The sequence below is a fragment of the Pyxicephalus adspersus genome, chromosome Z (genome assembly GCF_032062135.1).
Source record: "Pyxicephalus adspersus chromosome Z, UCB_Pads_2.0, whole genome shotgun sequence".
Classification (NCBI taxonomy): domain Eukaryota; kingdom Metazoa; phylum Chordata; class Amphibia; order Anura; family Pyxicephalidae; genus Pyxicephalus; species Pyxicephalus adspersus.
In genome coordinates, this window is record NC_092871.1 from 56,591,780 (window position 1) to 56,608,079 (window position 16,300).

Below are 16,300 nucleotides of genomic sequence, written 5' to 3' on the forward strand. Positions count from 1 at the left end.
AGTTATCATGATGCTGCTGGGATTATCTCGGTACAAGGTGGGTAGGGAGCAGCACAGCTGAATGCTGAGATCTATAGTACACACCTTCTCCAGGGTAGCTCACACTGAGCATGCTCAAAAAGCTCCCTCTCACTCTGGTAGCACCATCCAATAAAGAAAGATGGGAGATGCGCGCTCTGACACGGCTGATTGTGACGTCTTTGTACACGCCCAGTCAGCTGGTAGGACATATTCTATAGGTAGGATTATCTAATATTATTGGGAAGCCATTCACAGCCTCTACAAACCAGCCGATTCAGGGAGGAAAAATCTCCAGACGTCTCTGAACGTCTTATGTCACTCCGCAAGTCCCGCCCCTCCTTTAAACTAGCATCTAAGCTAGCGTCCACGAACATAGGAGGATCAGGACATGGAGGAGGAAGAAGAACGGGAGGTGGTGCGGGTCCGGGTCAGGGTGAGTCTGGCAGCCTGGGTCACGTGACTTTGTATTGTTTACAAGCCTGTAACCTCCGTAGTGCCATTGTAGCTCGGCACCCGCTAACCATAGACATCATAGTCCTCCACAGGTCCGCCCATAAACCCAGTGCATTATATTCCCCCCCTTGCTGTTCTTTGTACCCACATATAGGCCGCTCCCCATTACAATCATAACACTGGGAACCTGCTGTGTAGTATGACACTTTATATACCCCCCTCTACCTATAATCTGCACCCCTAAATCCATGGTATATCATTCTGTATACTCTGTACCCACATCCTGGCCTCCCATACCTGTCCATTATGCCACTCTAATTTTTTTTTTTTACCATTATTTTATCATCCATGTTTATTTTTTATATCCCCTCTGTTTGGCATTGTACCCTCATCTTTGTCGCCTCATAACACTGGGCACCTGCTGGAAAGAACTTACCTGCATACACCCATATTATCTGTAGTATACCATGTTTTAGGCCTTCCCCACTCAAAATTTCTACCCTTAAATCTATAAAATATATTTCCCACTGTATGCCAATATGCCCCCTCCAACATCCCATCATAACACTGGGCACCTGCTGGAAAATCGCTCTCTATTATCACAATATTATTATTAACTTTAAGTATATTAGCTTTAATAATAATATTTTATATGGTATAATTCAATATTATTATTATATATAATATATTTTCTATTCTCTCCCCATATTCTTTTGTACGTCCCCTACTCTTACCACATTATTCTCATCTTACCTCTGCTATGCTTCAATTGTGACCTTGGGTGCCAGCCCACTGACATTATTTGGAGCACTGTGCCCACTACATACTGCCACTTCTGTACTGTTCAATCATTGTCCCCTCATAATACAAAGGATCCCCACCCAGAAACACATTCCATTGACATTTATGTATAGTACAGCATCTTCTAAGACCCCTCACCTATAACCCAAAAATCTACTAACCTTTGACCTAACCAACCTTCTTTTTAACCTTATCCTGCCTTATCCTCCGAGTCTTGCTTTGAAATACTATACCCCCTGCCTATTGTGATTCATCACCCTGCCCAGTCCCTGTGACCATTATAACACTGGGTGCTTCCCAGGATGCCCCCCCCCCCCATATTTACCCTTTTTTTCCCCATTTTCTGTGGAACATCTATGACAATGTGTGCCCATTCTAACCCGCCCAATCTATATCTACGCCCCTGTTTCCTAACTAACACCATCATATCACTGGGCAACTGCTAGACTTCCCTCCCCATTTGCCCTCATATTTGTAGAATAGCAACTTGTATACCACTTTTATCCGACGTATTTTATATTCTCTACCTTGATACCATTATAACAATCGGCACCTGCCATGCTGTCTTTGCTATATATGCATCTATATTATCTACCACATCTAGCACTCTGTACACCCCTTACAACCTGGCTATTGTATATCCACATCCCTGTCTCATAATAATACTATCATAATAACACTGGCCCATATTCCTCTATATCTTTAGAATACCAACTTGTATGCCTCTTCTATCCCATGTATTGTATATTATCTCCCCTGATACCATTAAAACACTGCGCCCCTGTCAGGCTGTGGTTTCCCATATTTACCTTCAGAACATTTGCAATTATAAAAATGGCTATCTGCCAGGCTTTTCTCCAAGTACTGTAATATCTCAACTTGTTCCAACCCACCTATTGTAAAACTCTCTCTTTTATTTTGTAAATCCTTGTCCTTTTCTCAATCAAATTACACTGGGCACAAGCTATATTTACCCATATTCATCTATATCATACCACCTTGTATACCCCTTGTATCCTGGTCATTATATACTCCCTTTCTCTGAATTGTAAATTATCATCATTCTCCCCTCCTAATAATCAAAATACTATATTCCCTTCTAACCTTCCCATTGTACACCTCTCTTTTCTATTTAGTATACCCTCTGCCCTACATTGTATTCCTGCATCCTTTTCTCCTCTTATGACTATCTTAACACTGAGCGCCCTTACTTTATATTACCCATAGTATTTTAGCATATATCCCCAATGTTCTCCCCAGCCCCTTTTAGCTGGGCGCACTATCCAGCACTTTTCAGTAACCACCCAGCTGTTTTTGGGTGGTTACTGATGAGTTGGGTCACAAATTTCCCCCACCCAGCCTAAAAAAAATTCTGGGTTGAGCACTGTGTCCCTCTTCCAGCCTTCTCCCATAATCAGTACCCTGCCCATTGTATACCCAACAATATGCCTCATGAGCTTTTCCTATCAATGCACTGACAAGTTGCAGTGCAAAAAAATAAATTCAGCAAACAAAACTTTTCGCACAAGGAGGGTTTTGTACAGAAAGCCAATAGCATAACACTCTCATAACTCTGGGCATCTGCCAAGCTTCCTCTCCAATATTCACCTATAATATGTATAGCATACCACCTTGTATATCCACCCATTGTACACCTTCCAGGTCACTGATTGAATGCATGTCAGTTTCTAACAAATAGGGTCCCCTCTAATGCGTTCCCCAAAACAAACTAGATTGTTGTAAGAAAGGTTCTGTCTTGGCAAGCCTGGAATATGTAATGGACAACAAGGAGGAAAGAAGAAAAAGACATGCTTTTGCTAGCTTAATATTTGTATGTTATTAAAGCGTTTGTGTCTGTTTTTTGAAAACAGGACAATAGGAAGGTAATGTTGAATTTGAAGTGTATTACTTCATAGTTACATATTACATTACATATGAACTATAGAAGTATAGAGGATAGCAGATCTATAATAAAACATACATGTGAACAAGTGTTAATAAAAGATATGATAAATCACAGTGCATCAGAGTTGTACTTAGGAAATGTAAGTGTCCCTGAAAATCTCCCAAAGCCTTTCGCCAAATCAATGGCTTCCACATGATATTAAGAAACTTGAGTAGATATAAACTATAAAGAAAGGCATGTAATAAAGAGATTTGCTTAGTACAAATGGAATATAATCATATCCTAATGCATAGAAAAGTTATATATTGATATAATAATACATCAAGATAGATGACTGGTTGTCATACATATTAAGAAACAGTTATATGTACATATATGTACATATTTAATGTACAGCGCTGCGTAATATGTTGGCGCTATATAAATCCTGTTTAATAATAATAATAATAAAGAATAGATAAATATTCAAACAATAAAAAGCATTTATAAACCAAAAACATAGCCTTTCTTTTTCATGTATACCTCTAATAATTTCTGATAAATCATTTTCCAAGTCAACAAATCAAGATATATATGAAAAAATGATATATTAAGGTATGAAAAGGACTTACTGAAAATAAAGGGGGTGAGTCCAAGGTCAGAATGTCAGAGAAAGGAATCGCTGTAATGTCGTGAAAGACACCAAAGTAGATATGGCGCTGGATCATAGTGTTTCAAATAAGAATATACCGGTAGATGAAAATCTATAGGAAAGATAATAGGTAACATGTATATTATACTAGAGGTGATTTCAGAAAAAATAGATTAAGATGAGTAAAGGTAATGAGTGTAGGAAAACACTTACAATTTAGTGGCGATAAAGGTTAGGTGTTACAGTCGTCCTTGAAATAGGCAAGCATATGACTATAATAGACCATACAAACTGAAATATGAGGAGATAATAAGGTTACAATGGTAATATAAGGTAATAGTGGAAAAGAAGTCTACTTACCTCTCAACAGACTGTTGAGAGACAAATTAAGAATGTATCCAGAGTGTTTAAAGAGGTATGCCACTTGTTAAAAAATCCAATGAATTATAACGTAATGAAGTAAATATAGACTCAAAAGTTAAAAATAAAAAAGGTTGTTTGAGTTCATTGGATGTGTATAAGGGCTTGGGAGTTTGCGGGAATGTTATAAATGGAGTAAACTTTATTGGTATGTATTCAGTGAAGTGACGACTGGTCAGGCGCTCTGGGTTGACAACGTTTTGTGTGTACCAGAAGTTGACCACGTTTTGTGTGTACCAGAACAGTGAAGGCATCATGGACAGTACTCATCAGGCACACATCTTTCTTGTCACACCATCTTAGGGCCATCATCTTGCCTTTCTGCCAGGCAACAATTTCTCCTGTCTTCAGCTTCCCTTTTGCAAACAGTGATGGCAGCTTGCGCCGGTTAGCTCCAAGGGTGCCATAGGCATCTGTTCTGTGTTAAAGAAGGAACTCATAACGCTCAGGAGAGGTGTAGAAATTGTCAGTTATGACACAATAGCCCTGATTTAGCAATGGCTCAATGAGGAATAGCTCTGAAGATGTTGCCAATCAATAATGGCTGTATCTGGGGTTGAACTGTGTCCCTTTTCCAGTGTACAGTACCGTATTCCAAATGTAGCCAGATGAGGATTCACATAGCATGTATGTTTTCACGCCAAATCGTGCCCTCTTTGATGCAATGTACTGCACCCAGCTGAGCCTCCCCTTGTAAGCCATTAGACTTTCGTCAATGCTGACATCTCTTTCTGGCACTAAGGTTTGCTGGAAATTTTGTAGAATCATCTGAGACACTTCCCAAATTTTCAGTTTTTGTGCAGAATGGGTAGTCTCATCAAGTTCTTCATTGTTTGCGAAGTGCAGGTACTTCATGATGAGGGAAAAGCGGTATCTTGACCTGACTGTGCCAAAGAATGGAGTGGCAATCATTTTATTCTTGGACCAGTACCACTTCTGCATGGGTTTGCCCACAACTGCCTGCAGGATCACTAAGCCCAAAAACGGCCAAATGTCATCCTTGGTCACAGGTTCCCACTTTCTGCTTCTTGCAAACCTCAGGTGTGGAGCACCTTGTTGTTGTGTAGCGTACCTGCAAAAAATAAAAAAGGTATTTTAGGGTATGTTCTTTTATAGTGTGAATGTTGCAAGTAATATGTTAGCAAACACAGAGCAGCATATATGTTTGCATAAAAAAAAAAAAAATAGCAAAAAATTTAAAAAAGTTAGCAAACACAGAGCAACATACATGTTTGCATAAAAAAAAATTAGCAAATATTTTCAAAAAGTTAGCACAGAGCAGCACACATGTTGGCATAAATTTTTTTAAAAAAAGTTAGCAAACACAAGAGCCGCTTACCTGTTTTGTTTTTCTCCGCAACAATTTTTTTGATAACTTCATTGGTCAAAAACAACTTCAGGTATGCCAGGGGGTTGTCGCATTCAGCCTCAATTTTCATCCCAGGTGCGCCGGTGAATGGAAATCTTGGCGGTGCTGCCTGGTCCGCATCAAGGCCAATGGAGCACCATGTGCGCACAGCACTGACCTCAGGTTCAGAATCGTCGGTCAGTTCACTTTTGCTGTCTGATGACAAATTTCCTGGTGAATCACTATCGCTCGATTCCACAAGGGACTCCAAATCGCTATCGCTGCTTTCAAATTCCTCCAAAACAGAGCTTGCACCGGCGAGATGCCTTTTGGATGCCATGTGGTCTCCAGCAATCAGTCAGGAACAATCAAGGTCAAAGTGATGAAATGATACATTCAGGAAGTGATTGATAACCCATCAAAAGGTCAGATCAAGGTCAGGGCTAATAGTGGGCAAAATGTAAATCAGGGCACTGGGCAATGATGCTTGGTGCACTAAAATGTGTTTTTATACTTTTATTGTGTTTTTTGTTTTGTACTGTCCGATCGCCGCTGGAGCGCGGGGCAGAGGTAAGGGGGGCTCCCAAAGTTACCCCGACTCGGGGTTACCGCTTTTTGCATGTTTTTTTCACCCCAAATCACACTCGGGATTACCGCTAGGGGGGTTAAAACCACTATTCTACCCTCATAAGCTATAAGTAATATATGAGGAAAGCAACATCATTAGTAAGATGACCTCATTAGTTTTCTGCTGCTCCTTTACTGCTTAGCACAGTAGAGAGATGACACTTCTGTTTTTATGAATACAGTGTTCTCCCCCGCCTCTTTTAGCTTGGCACACCACCTGGCACTTTTCAGTAGTTACTCGACTGTTTTTGGGTGGTTACTGAAGAGTTGGGTTGCAATACAGGGGCTTCCACCTGTCTACAATTTTTTCCCCCTGGGCTTTAAAAAAATTTTGGGTTGGACACTGGAACACTGGGTGGTGGGAAGCTGTAGCCGGGTGGTAAAAAACGGGGTGTGGCAAAACACAGCAAATTTAGTGCTCCCAGTTGTTTATGCCATGGGTAATCAGTAACCTCTTATTGTTTCAGTGTTCTACCTTCTCCCAATGATTTGTTACAACTTTATAATGCCTGCACCGTTAGTATATCCAATTTTTCTGTTCTATGTATTTTGCCACAACTGTGCTATGCCGTGTATTGTGACCCAACTTCCTAGTTTTCTAAGTTTTTGGAGTGTATTCCTTTGTAGTAGTGTAATAGTATAATGAAGTGGTGTAACAAGTTAGACTTAGCTCATATTAGCAGCAAAAAACATTTACCCCTTCTGAGTGACTTCTGGCAACTGCTAGGCACCTAGGATTGGTAACAGGCGGTAAGTGCCTGGCTTTTTGAGAGCTATCAGTTTTTTAAGAAGCAGTGGTTCTTGGCATGAGAATGGACAAATGTAACCTTACTGCCGGTGTAAATTCAGCCTTACTTCAGATGTGCTCCTGTGTCTATATTTAGTTAAAGTGAGCTTCTGTGAAAATTTTTTTTTTTACTTGATTCTTTTACAAAATTAGCCCAGCAGGCTCATGCTGGCTCAGCTTCCACATTCTCTCTGATCCTCACTTGTACGTCCTGTGCTGCCTTGCACTGCACATGCATGAGATTGAACACTTTTTTTTTTTTTACATTATAAGAAATCCTCTGAAGGTGCATGCACACAAGGAACAGTACAGGGCCTCTTGGGATATGTGACACAAATATCCCAGGAAGCTGGGGATTTCCCCTTTGATCTTTACCGAAATGGAAGTGAAGACTGAAGGGGAGAGGTCCTCACCAAAAAGTGTAAAAAGAAAAAAAAACACATTTTTCCATTCCATAACGGAGAAAATCACTCTTTAATATAATGTCAAAAATGTGGAGATGCTTTAATGGCATCATGCATGTGATATCAGATGGCGACAAGACAGCCAGTGATCCCCTCTTATCACTGTCCATATGCTATTAAACACTGTCTGTGACGTTTATATACAGTGTGTAATGTCAACAGCAGCGCAATGTGATAGCAATGTGAGTGTAAGGGTTGCTTGTCATATTCTGCAGCCTAACAACTCGCTGTGTTCAAATCTTCATATCTCCTAAACCGTTGGTTGTATTAACTTAAATTTTTAAAGTACACGTGAAGGCATAGGAAACTGAAACTGTAGATGTGTGGGGGGCACTTGTGGCTAAACCTTTCTAAAATGTAATTACTATGGCATTATGAGAACATAAATCTCTACCTAGCAAAGTTTGCTGCCTGCTCTGTTACACATCTGTCTGCATCTTACCTCAAACCCCAATTTCTCCAGAATTAAGAGGTGCAGGGAACTAAAAATATATGTGGAAGTGGGAGAAACTTGTGGCTATCACCTTTCATCAAAATGCACTTTCTTGTTACACATAACTGTAACCTTCCAGTACCTCAACCTCAATAAAATGTAGTGGGCAGGGTTCATTTTCTAATCATCTAGTGATTAATTTTTAGGGGATGTTAGTCACAGATGTTCCCCACTTGTACCTATATTTTTGGTTTCTTACATTTACAATTTAGGACTCCTTGTTACACTTTCCTCTGAAACAGCAACCCCAAAGTTCAATTTTCATAACTTTTTACATTTGTGACCCCCATATCTTGAAATTCTTTAAAGCTGGGGGGCTGAAATTGTAGTAACTAGTATCTATAAGGGACCCCTGTGCACCCTGAATTTCTTGTCATTGTGACATACAGTTTAGGAGATATGGAGAGAGAGAGTACACAGAGAGCAGAGGATGCAGAACGACATGCAGACTTCACACACAGCTCTAGCAGGTGATACATTTTACAGGCAGCTTTTTTTTTTTTTAAATAGAAATCTCAGCTTGTGCTATAAGATAGGGGCGGGGCTGCCTGTTTCTCCTTCACATGAAGGCTGAACTGTGTGTGTGCACCTCTCATCGCAGCAGCAATCCTCTGAACGGATGACAGCACAGAGCAGCCTCACTGAGATCCGTGCAGCGGAATAGAGCTGCCAAGGAAGAGGTGGCCGGGGTATTCACAGCAGCCGGGCGGAGCAACTGTCCAAAACCCTCTGGGGAGAACTATGGGAATATATAACTTGACTGGTGTTGTATATATTTGTAGTATTCACTGTGTATCGCTGTGATACTTCCATGGTGTCTGTTGTATCTTTTGCTTTACCTGGCATTTGTTTACCTTCAATCCTTTAGAAATGTGAAGGGGTCCTGCAGCCAGAGTCCCGTTCATTTGCCGTGGACCCTCAGATCACCTCCCTGGATGTTCTTCAACATATATTAACCCGGGCCTTTGATTTAAATGGGTAAGTTTAATTTTTGACTAAATAACATTTTTTGATAGGGTTGATGATATTGCAGTCAGATCACACACTTCAGAATGTTTGCAGAATTTTATAGGTGAGTTTGTATGTCCAGGAAAACTTAAGATCAAACTAACCATAAGGATTGATTTTGGGCAGAAGCAGTGACAGGTGAAAAAATTTCCAATTTCCCGAGGAACCTATAGAATTTTTGGGCAGTGTTATAGTTGATAAACTTTTAAACTGATGCTTTAAAAAAAATATTTAATACTTTGGATGCCTATAACACTAGTGATGTGTCTGTCATATTCTAGATTTTTTGAAGTGAGAGACAGTGGAGCAGCATCTATCTGATATCTAACCTTCTTGTCAGGCATGGAAAGCCTGTATGAAACAAAGGAATGAAGCAGGTAGCTGTCTTCAGCTACTGTTCTGTAAACCTTGGATAAGATCAGCCTCGAAAAATAGAACTTTTAAATTCCTCCTGCTGGATTGAATGTATAAATATTAAAGATTTACTTGTCCATGAAAAAAAAACAATTTTTTTTTGTCAGATAGTCTTTTATTTGAGATTTTTTATTTGAAAATATTAGAATTTTTATTTGAAGGGTAAAAAGTGAAAAATAGCAACCTAATCTGCTCCATATTTTGGTATAGACACCTCTGACAAAATTGTTTCTCTACAGGAAGAACTTTGGGATCAGTTACCTTGGCCGTGACAAGCAGGGGCACGAGACATACCAGTCACTCATGTCTGACTGGGACTTGGGAACAGCATTCTCCAGCGCCTCCAAACCATACCTACAACTAAAGCTGGACATCAAGCCATCTGAGGACAGTAAGCATAAAGGCCCAGTTAGAGGCCAAGACTCCAAGGGAAAAGTAGTGAGATGAAGCTGTCAATCTTTATGCCTGACTGTTTGCAGCAATTCATCCACCAATAGGGTCATTTCAGTCAAAGATGTCACTAGTTCACTTCTTTTTATTGCTTTTGGCTTCTGTCGATGGTAGTCATTTAGAACAGCTGTCACCACCAGTGGTCCGCGGCTCTGGCCGGTGCACCTCCCAGCGGGGTCAGGAGAATGACCGCGCTGGGAGGGCACGCTGGCCAGAGCCGCGGACCTGATCCTGTAGGGATCACAGGTTTAGATTGGTGGGTGGGTTGTATCTCGGGCCTGAGCCTGAGATGGGAGAGTGGACGGGTTCAGGCATCATGACGTCACTGTGGGCAAAGCTTCTTCCCCTTTGAGTGACACACGGCTCCCTGCGCATACGTGGTCCGGAATCCGTGAAATTAATGATGTGTCACGAATAAAGGGGAGTGGAGGAAAACAGAAAGATAAATATAAGGGACTAGGCCTTCAAAGGGTAGGGAAAAAGAAAACGGTCACCCCCTACAGACACCCTAACCTAGCCCTGTGTCCTGACAGTATGAATATCCCCTGAAGGTGGGAATACTCATTCACTGGAACCTAGGCCCTAGTAGCCCTGAATAGCCCTAGGAGTAGTGATTGGGCTTGAGACTACTGGTTCCTTCCCTGATGAAAGAACCAGTGTCTACCTGAGGCCTAGTAAATAACAAAAGATCAACAAAACACCAAAAGTAGTTCAACTTATCTTAATTAGCAAATGAATGAGCAGGAACCCTGAAGAGGACAACACACCAGCTCTTCACATCCCAGAAGTGAATATCAACCGCATAGCATTAAGTGTGAGGCCAGACTAAATGGAGGAACAGTAATGACCACCAGCTGCAGCTGATACAAGGGGAGTGGTCATTACAAACAACAACACAGAAACAAGTAAAAACAAAGAGACTGTCAGATAACCTCACATGCAGCTTGTCTCACAGATCTTCTAACCTCAGTCACGGAAGGGACCGTGACAGTGCCCCCCCTCCCTTCTACTGGTAGACTCTGGACACCCAGGACCGACCTTATCCAGATTAGCCCTGTGGAAAGGTTTCACTAGGCGACTAGCATTAACGTCAGTCGCTGGAACCCACATTCTCTCCTCCGGACCCTAACCCTTCCAGTGAACAAGATACTGGAGGGATCTGCGGAGAATTCGGGAGTCCAGTATCCTGGCAATCTGAAATTCTAGAATACCGTCCACCATGACAGGAGCTGGAGGACGGTTCCGCAGGTTTGACATATCTCTTCAACAGTGATTTGTGGAACACATTATGAATCTTTAAAGCCTGTGGAAGTTTGAGATGAAAGGCAACCGGGTTAATAATGGCGGAGATCCTATATGGACCTATATACCTTGGACCCAACTTCCAAGAAGGTACTTTCAACTTAATGTTTCTTGTGGACAGCCACACAGAATCACCCACTCTTAGGTCCAGACCACTCATACGTCTCTTGTCAGCCATACGTTTATACTTGTTGCCCATCTTTTTAAAATTATTTTTAATTTTCCGCCAAATAGATGACAAAGAAGAGAAAAATCTTTCCTCTTCAGGAATGCCTGAAGTCTCAGTACCAGAAAATGTGCCAAATTGCGGATGGAACCCATATGCCCCAAAAAATGGACTCCTGCCTATGGTTATTTGTGGCAAACTCGGCCAAAGACAAAAATGAAGACCACTCCTCCTGATTCTCTGAGACAAAACATCTCAAATAAGACTCCAGATTCTGGTTAGTGCGTTCAGTCTGTCTGGTCGATTGAGGATGAAAGACCGAAGAGAAGGACAATTGTACCCCCAGACGAGTGCAGAATGCCTTCCAGAATCTAGAAACAAATTGAGTCCCTCTATCAGACACCACATCCGAGGGAATACCGTGTAGCTTCACGATGTTATCGACAAACACTTGCAAGGGTTTTAGCATTAGGTAGCCCTGACAATGCAAAAAAGTGTAACATCTTACTGAAGCGATCAACAATCACCAGAATCAAGTTTTTTCCTGAGGAATTAGGCAAATCTGTGATAAAATCCATGGATAAATGAGTCCAAGGTCGGGATGGGATTGACAATGGAAGTAGGGATCCAGAAGGCCGAGTATGTGTCACGCTGACTCATAGCACTCAACACATTTACGCAACCCCGGCCACCAGAATCTACAAGAGATGAGATCGACCGTGGATCTGTTCCCAGGGTGTCCTGTAAGGACTGTACAGTGGTGTTTCTCGAACACCTTGTGTCGTAATTCGTAAGGAACAAACAATTTTTTAGAGAAGAAAGCACATGGGCACCATTTACTAGGTGAAGGACCCTGCGATAAGACTGCTCCTACCCCTACTTCAGATGCGTCAACTTCCATAATAAATGCCTGTGACACATCATCTGGTTGCACCGGTATAGGAGCAGAAGCAAAACACTCCTTCACAGCTGAAAAGGCTTGTAATGCCGCATCTGACCAGACTGAGAAATCTGAACCTTTCCTCGTCATGTCCGTTAAAGGTTTAACTACAGTCGAGTAATTCAAAATAAATTTACGGTAGTAATTGGTGAACCCAAAAAATCGCATAAGTGCTTTCAGATTTTCGGGTCGATCCCAGTCCAACACCGCAAGGACCTTTTCAGGTTCCATACGAAAACCTGAAGATATTACCCTCCCTACGGTTCATTTCTTTCTGGTTTTATATGTCTAAAAGCGGTACATTGTTTTTCATGAAAATTTATTTTACAATATGATATAATAGTATGAGTATAATAAAGTTTGAAACACAAAATCATTTAAAAACAATAATTTGAATAAATTAAAAAATCGATATATTTAAAAAAAAAAAAAAATTTTAATTAAAAAAAAAATACATATTATACTCATACTATTTTATATATATACTGTAAAATAAATGTTCTTGAAAACTACTGCTTTTACACATAAAAATCCAATGTATTGCATTCAATACAGTTATTTTGTATTGAATGCAATACAAATGGATTTTGAATTTCCCGCCCCGCCCGGCCGGGACCTACACACGCGCCAACTGGGAACTCCCCCGGTGACTCATCGGATGCAGAAGCAGGAAGAAAAAAGAAGACAGAGATCGCGGCGCTGGACGGCGCGGAACCCTGGCGGATCAGGTAAGTGCTCTATTTACTAACCTTCCCTAGGTGTTCCAACCCCGATTGTGACTCGGGGGGTTACCACTTGTAGCAACATTTTTCTACCCCGGGTCACACTCGGGGTTACCGCTAGGGAGGTTAAGTAACCCAGGAACTGCAAAAACACACTTCTCCATCTTCGCATACAATTTATTCTCTCTAAGGATCTGTAACACTTGTTTCACGTGATCCTGATGAGTCACCATGTCTGGAGAATAAATTAGTATATCATCCAGATACGCCACAACAAACCTGCCCACCAGATGATGAAAGATGTCATTAATGAAATGTTGAAAAACCGCAGGAGCATTGATTAACCCAAAAGGCATGACCATATTCTCAAAATGACCCTCAGGGGTATTAAAGGCCGTCTTCCATTCATCCCCCTCTCTGATCCTTACCCGATTATATACCCCTCTCAAATCCAATTTAGAGAACACCTTGGCGCCGACAATCTGATTGAACAAATCTGGGATTAAAGGAAGAGGGTAAAGGTCACGGACAGTAATACGGCTAAGCTCACGTAAGTCCAAACATGGCCTAAGAGTTCCGTCAGCTACCTCCAAAGACAGCCCCTGCAGTTGTGCGACCAGTACAGAGATATCCATAGCTGCACTGACACAAACAAAAAATGGCGGTTTTGGCGGTTGATAATGTCACGGATAAAGGGGAGGGGAGGAAAACTGAAAGATAAATACAAGGGACTAGGCCTTCAATGGCTAGGGAAAAGGAAACGGTCACCCCCTACGGACACCCTAGCTTAGTCCTGACTCCTGACAGTATGAATATCCCCTGAAGGTGGGAATACTCATACACTGGAACCCAGGCCCTAGTAGCCCTGAATAGCCCTAGGAGTAGTGACTGGGCTTGAGACTACTCCTTCCCGGATGAAAGAACCAGTGTCTCCCTGAGGCGTAGTCAGACTAAATGGAGGAACAGTAATGACCACCAGCTGCAGCTGACACAAGGGGTGTGGACATTATAAACAACAACACAGAAACAAGTAAAAACAAAGAGACTGTCAGATAACCTCACGTGCAGCTTGTCTCACAGATCTTCTAACCCCAGTCACGGAAGGGACCGTGACATGGTGGCACTATATAAATCCTGTTTATTATTGTTATTATTATTATTGGTGGTCTGTAACGTCTAAAAGGTTGGCAACTGCTGATTTAGAACTTTTTGGCAGATCTTTGAAGTTTTTATTTCTGTCCGTGTCCCCGATCAGGAGATTCACCCCAATTTCTCCTAGTGACATTTGTCATGAAAACTTAAAGCACTGGGAAATTTACCATTTTGAGTTATGAGAACAATTAGTGATTGAAAATTAGAATTATGCTTTGGTGAGGAAGCTTGCACCATTTTTGCATCACTGTAGCAGAGGTAAGACTAGGTTCTGTCCTGCCTTGGGAAGTGGAAAGTATAACATAATCTTCCCTGAGGTGGCAGTTCCCTGGCATGAGGAAGTGGTAACCTAACGACCAGTGTGAATGTAGCCTTAGTATAGGTAGTCCCAGAGCTAAGGACATCCGACATACGGACTCCGCCTGGATATGAACGGGGTTACACTGCTCGCTTGTGTGCAGGATGGAGGCTTGATAAGATGAGGGGGGGCGGTTCACTGACTGGACAGGAGCTGGTTGAGGCAGAGGGGGTGTTTCACTGCCCGCCCACCAAACAGCCTTGCAGTGGAAGTGACTGTGTGGTGGGCAGGTGGTAAACCACCCCTCTCTGCCCCCATTCTTTCTCAATAGGAAGCCTGCTTGTACTGTACGTACATAGCAGGAAGTTGTCTGTCGTCAGTGGTGTGTGGAATGGAGTGATGCCTTCCTGCTGTGATAGTGTTTACTGTACAGTGATGGGCAGAAGATCTCATCCTGACCCTCTTCATCAACTCCATCAAGTTCTACCAACATTGCTTAAGGCTGTACATGAAAATGTTTAAGCATTTACGGTGCATACACAGAAAGGTAAAAAATTCAATTAAGGAACAAACCAACAGTCCCTATCTCGTATGTAACCCGGGGACTACCTGTATTGTAAAATTTAGTTCCATTATAAAAAACAGAATATCAGTGATTCTTGCATTCGACATTTACATAACTGGAGAAAAGGAGCAACATTTTAACCCTGTGCACAGTTTTGGTTTTATATCCACAGGGAGCCCAATTGGAACTTTTACATTTGTGTGATTTTACCACCTTAGAACCATTTTAGGCTGGGTCCAGTTTTAGCTGCTAGCATTTTTGCTTGTTTTGGGTGGACATGCACTTTTTAGGCACACACTTGGCAGCTGATGGATATTATTATAATTACAATTATAGGTCCTCTTTTGGAAGACTGGGACATAATCAGCCCAAAAGATGTCATTGGAACCGATTTATTTCTTGTGGACAAGCGTTCATTTACAGTGGCTCTTCCCTTTACTCAGACTTTGCTGTCCCAGGTGAGAGACATTTCCCACTTATTGAGGAAGACTTTCAATTTAAAGTGTACATTTCTAGTTTTGGATAAAATGTTTTAAGGTCCTATTTGTCTGTGATGTCCAGTAAAGGTTTTTTCTCTCTATTTGAGTAATTATCAGAAAAAGAGGTACAGGGAAATCTTCCATTTGAACACACTTCTGTGACAATTTTCCTTGGGAATTCCGTGGGCCAATATTCTTTCAGTTTATCTCTGTGGGCAGGAATTGAGTGGATATCTCTTAAACATGTTTCTAACCTTTCTCCAATCCTTTCTCCTAAGGTATTCTGATTGAACATAAGACTGACAGCTGGCAGACCTTAGTTATGAAATAGAGAATGTCAGTTTGGACTGCTTTTTTAGGCAGCACATTTACTTAAAAAAATTGAGTGATTATTCCATGAATATTTATGTCTGTAAAAAAAGCATTCATTACTTGCCTGTTGTGCTGCCCTTTACATAAACTTCTACTTTAAAGATTCAAACTTTCTGAGAATTGTTAAGCATATAACACTTTCGTGAGTGTGGTATGCTGGCGTCCCCTAATATATGTTCTGTGGTTTTCTCCGCTGACTCCTCTGTTTCTGCACATGCAGACCACTACATCCTTCTACTAAGACCTTGGGTCTGTTAGGTAGTCCCCTTAGCTGGGAGGTGTATTGGTCTGTATGCAAGTTTAGTATAGTATTCAGGTTGACCTCAGACCTCTTGGATCATGGTAGCCCCCAGTTTTATCTAGATGAAAGGACAAAATAGAGTCATACCAGCTTTGAAAAGTTACTGCAGAAGTCAGCAGGGGTGCAGACATCCAACACATTCAGAAGTCTATTGGATGCTAAAGATCTTTCAGTAAAATT

At 41.5% G+C, this 16,300-nt stretch overlaps 1 protein-coding gene across 3 annotated transcripts in view; it reads left to right on the top strand.

Annotated features, from left to right (window-relative positions):
• Positions 1-220: 220 nt before the first annotated feature.
• TBC1D25 (TBC1 domain family member 25) overlaps positions 221-16,300 on the top strand; it is a 31,460-nt gene continuing 15,380 nt past the window's right edge. For all 3 annotated transcript variants that reach the window (XR_011923447.1, XR_011923446.1, XM_072430911.1), the window contains exons 1-4: positions 221-454; positions 8,820-8,929; positions 9,613-9,764; positions 15,305-15,426. Coding sequence is in view for 1 of the 3 variants with exons in the window: in XM_072430911.1 (XP_072287012.1) it covers positions 410-454; positions 8,820-8,929; positions 9,613-9,764; positions 15,305-15,426 (429 nt within the window). In the remaining 2 variants the exon portion in view is untranslated. The remainder of the gene's footprint in view (positions 455-8,819; positions 8,930-9,612; positions 9,765-15,304; positions 15,427-16,300) is intronic.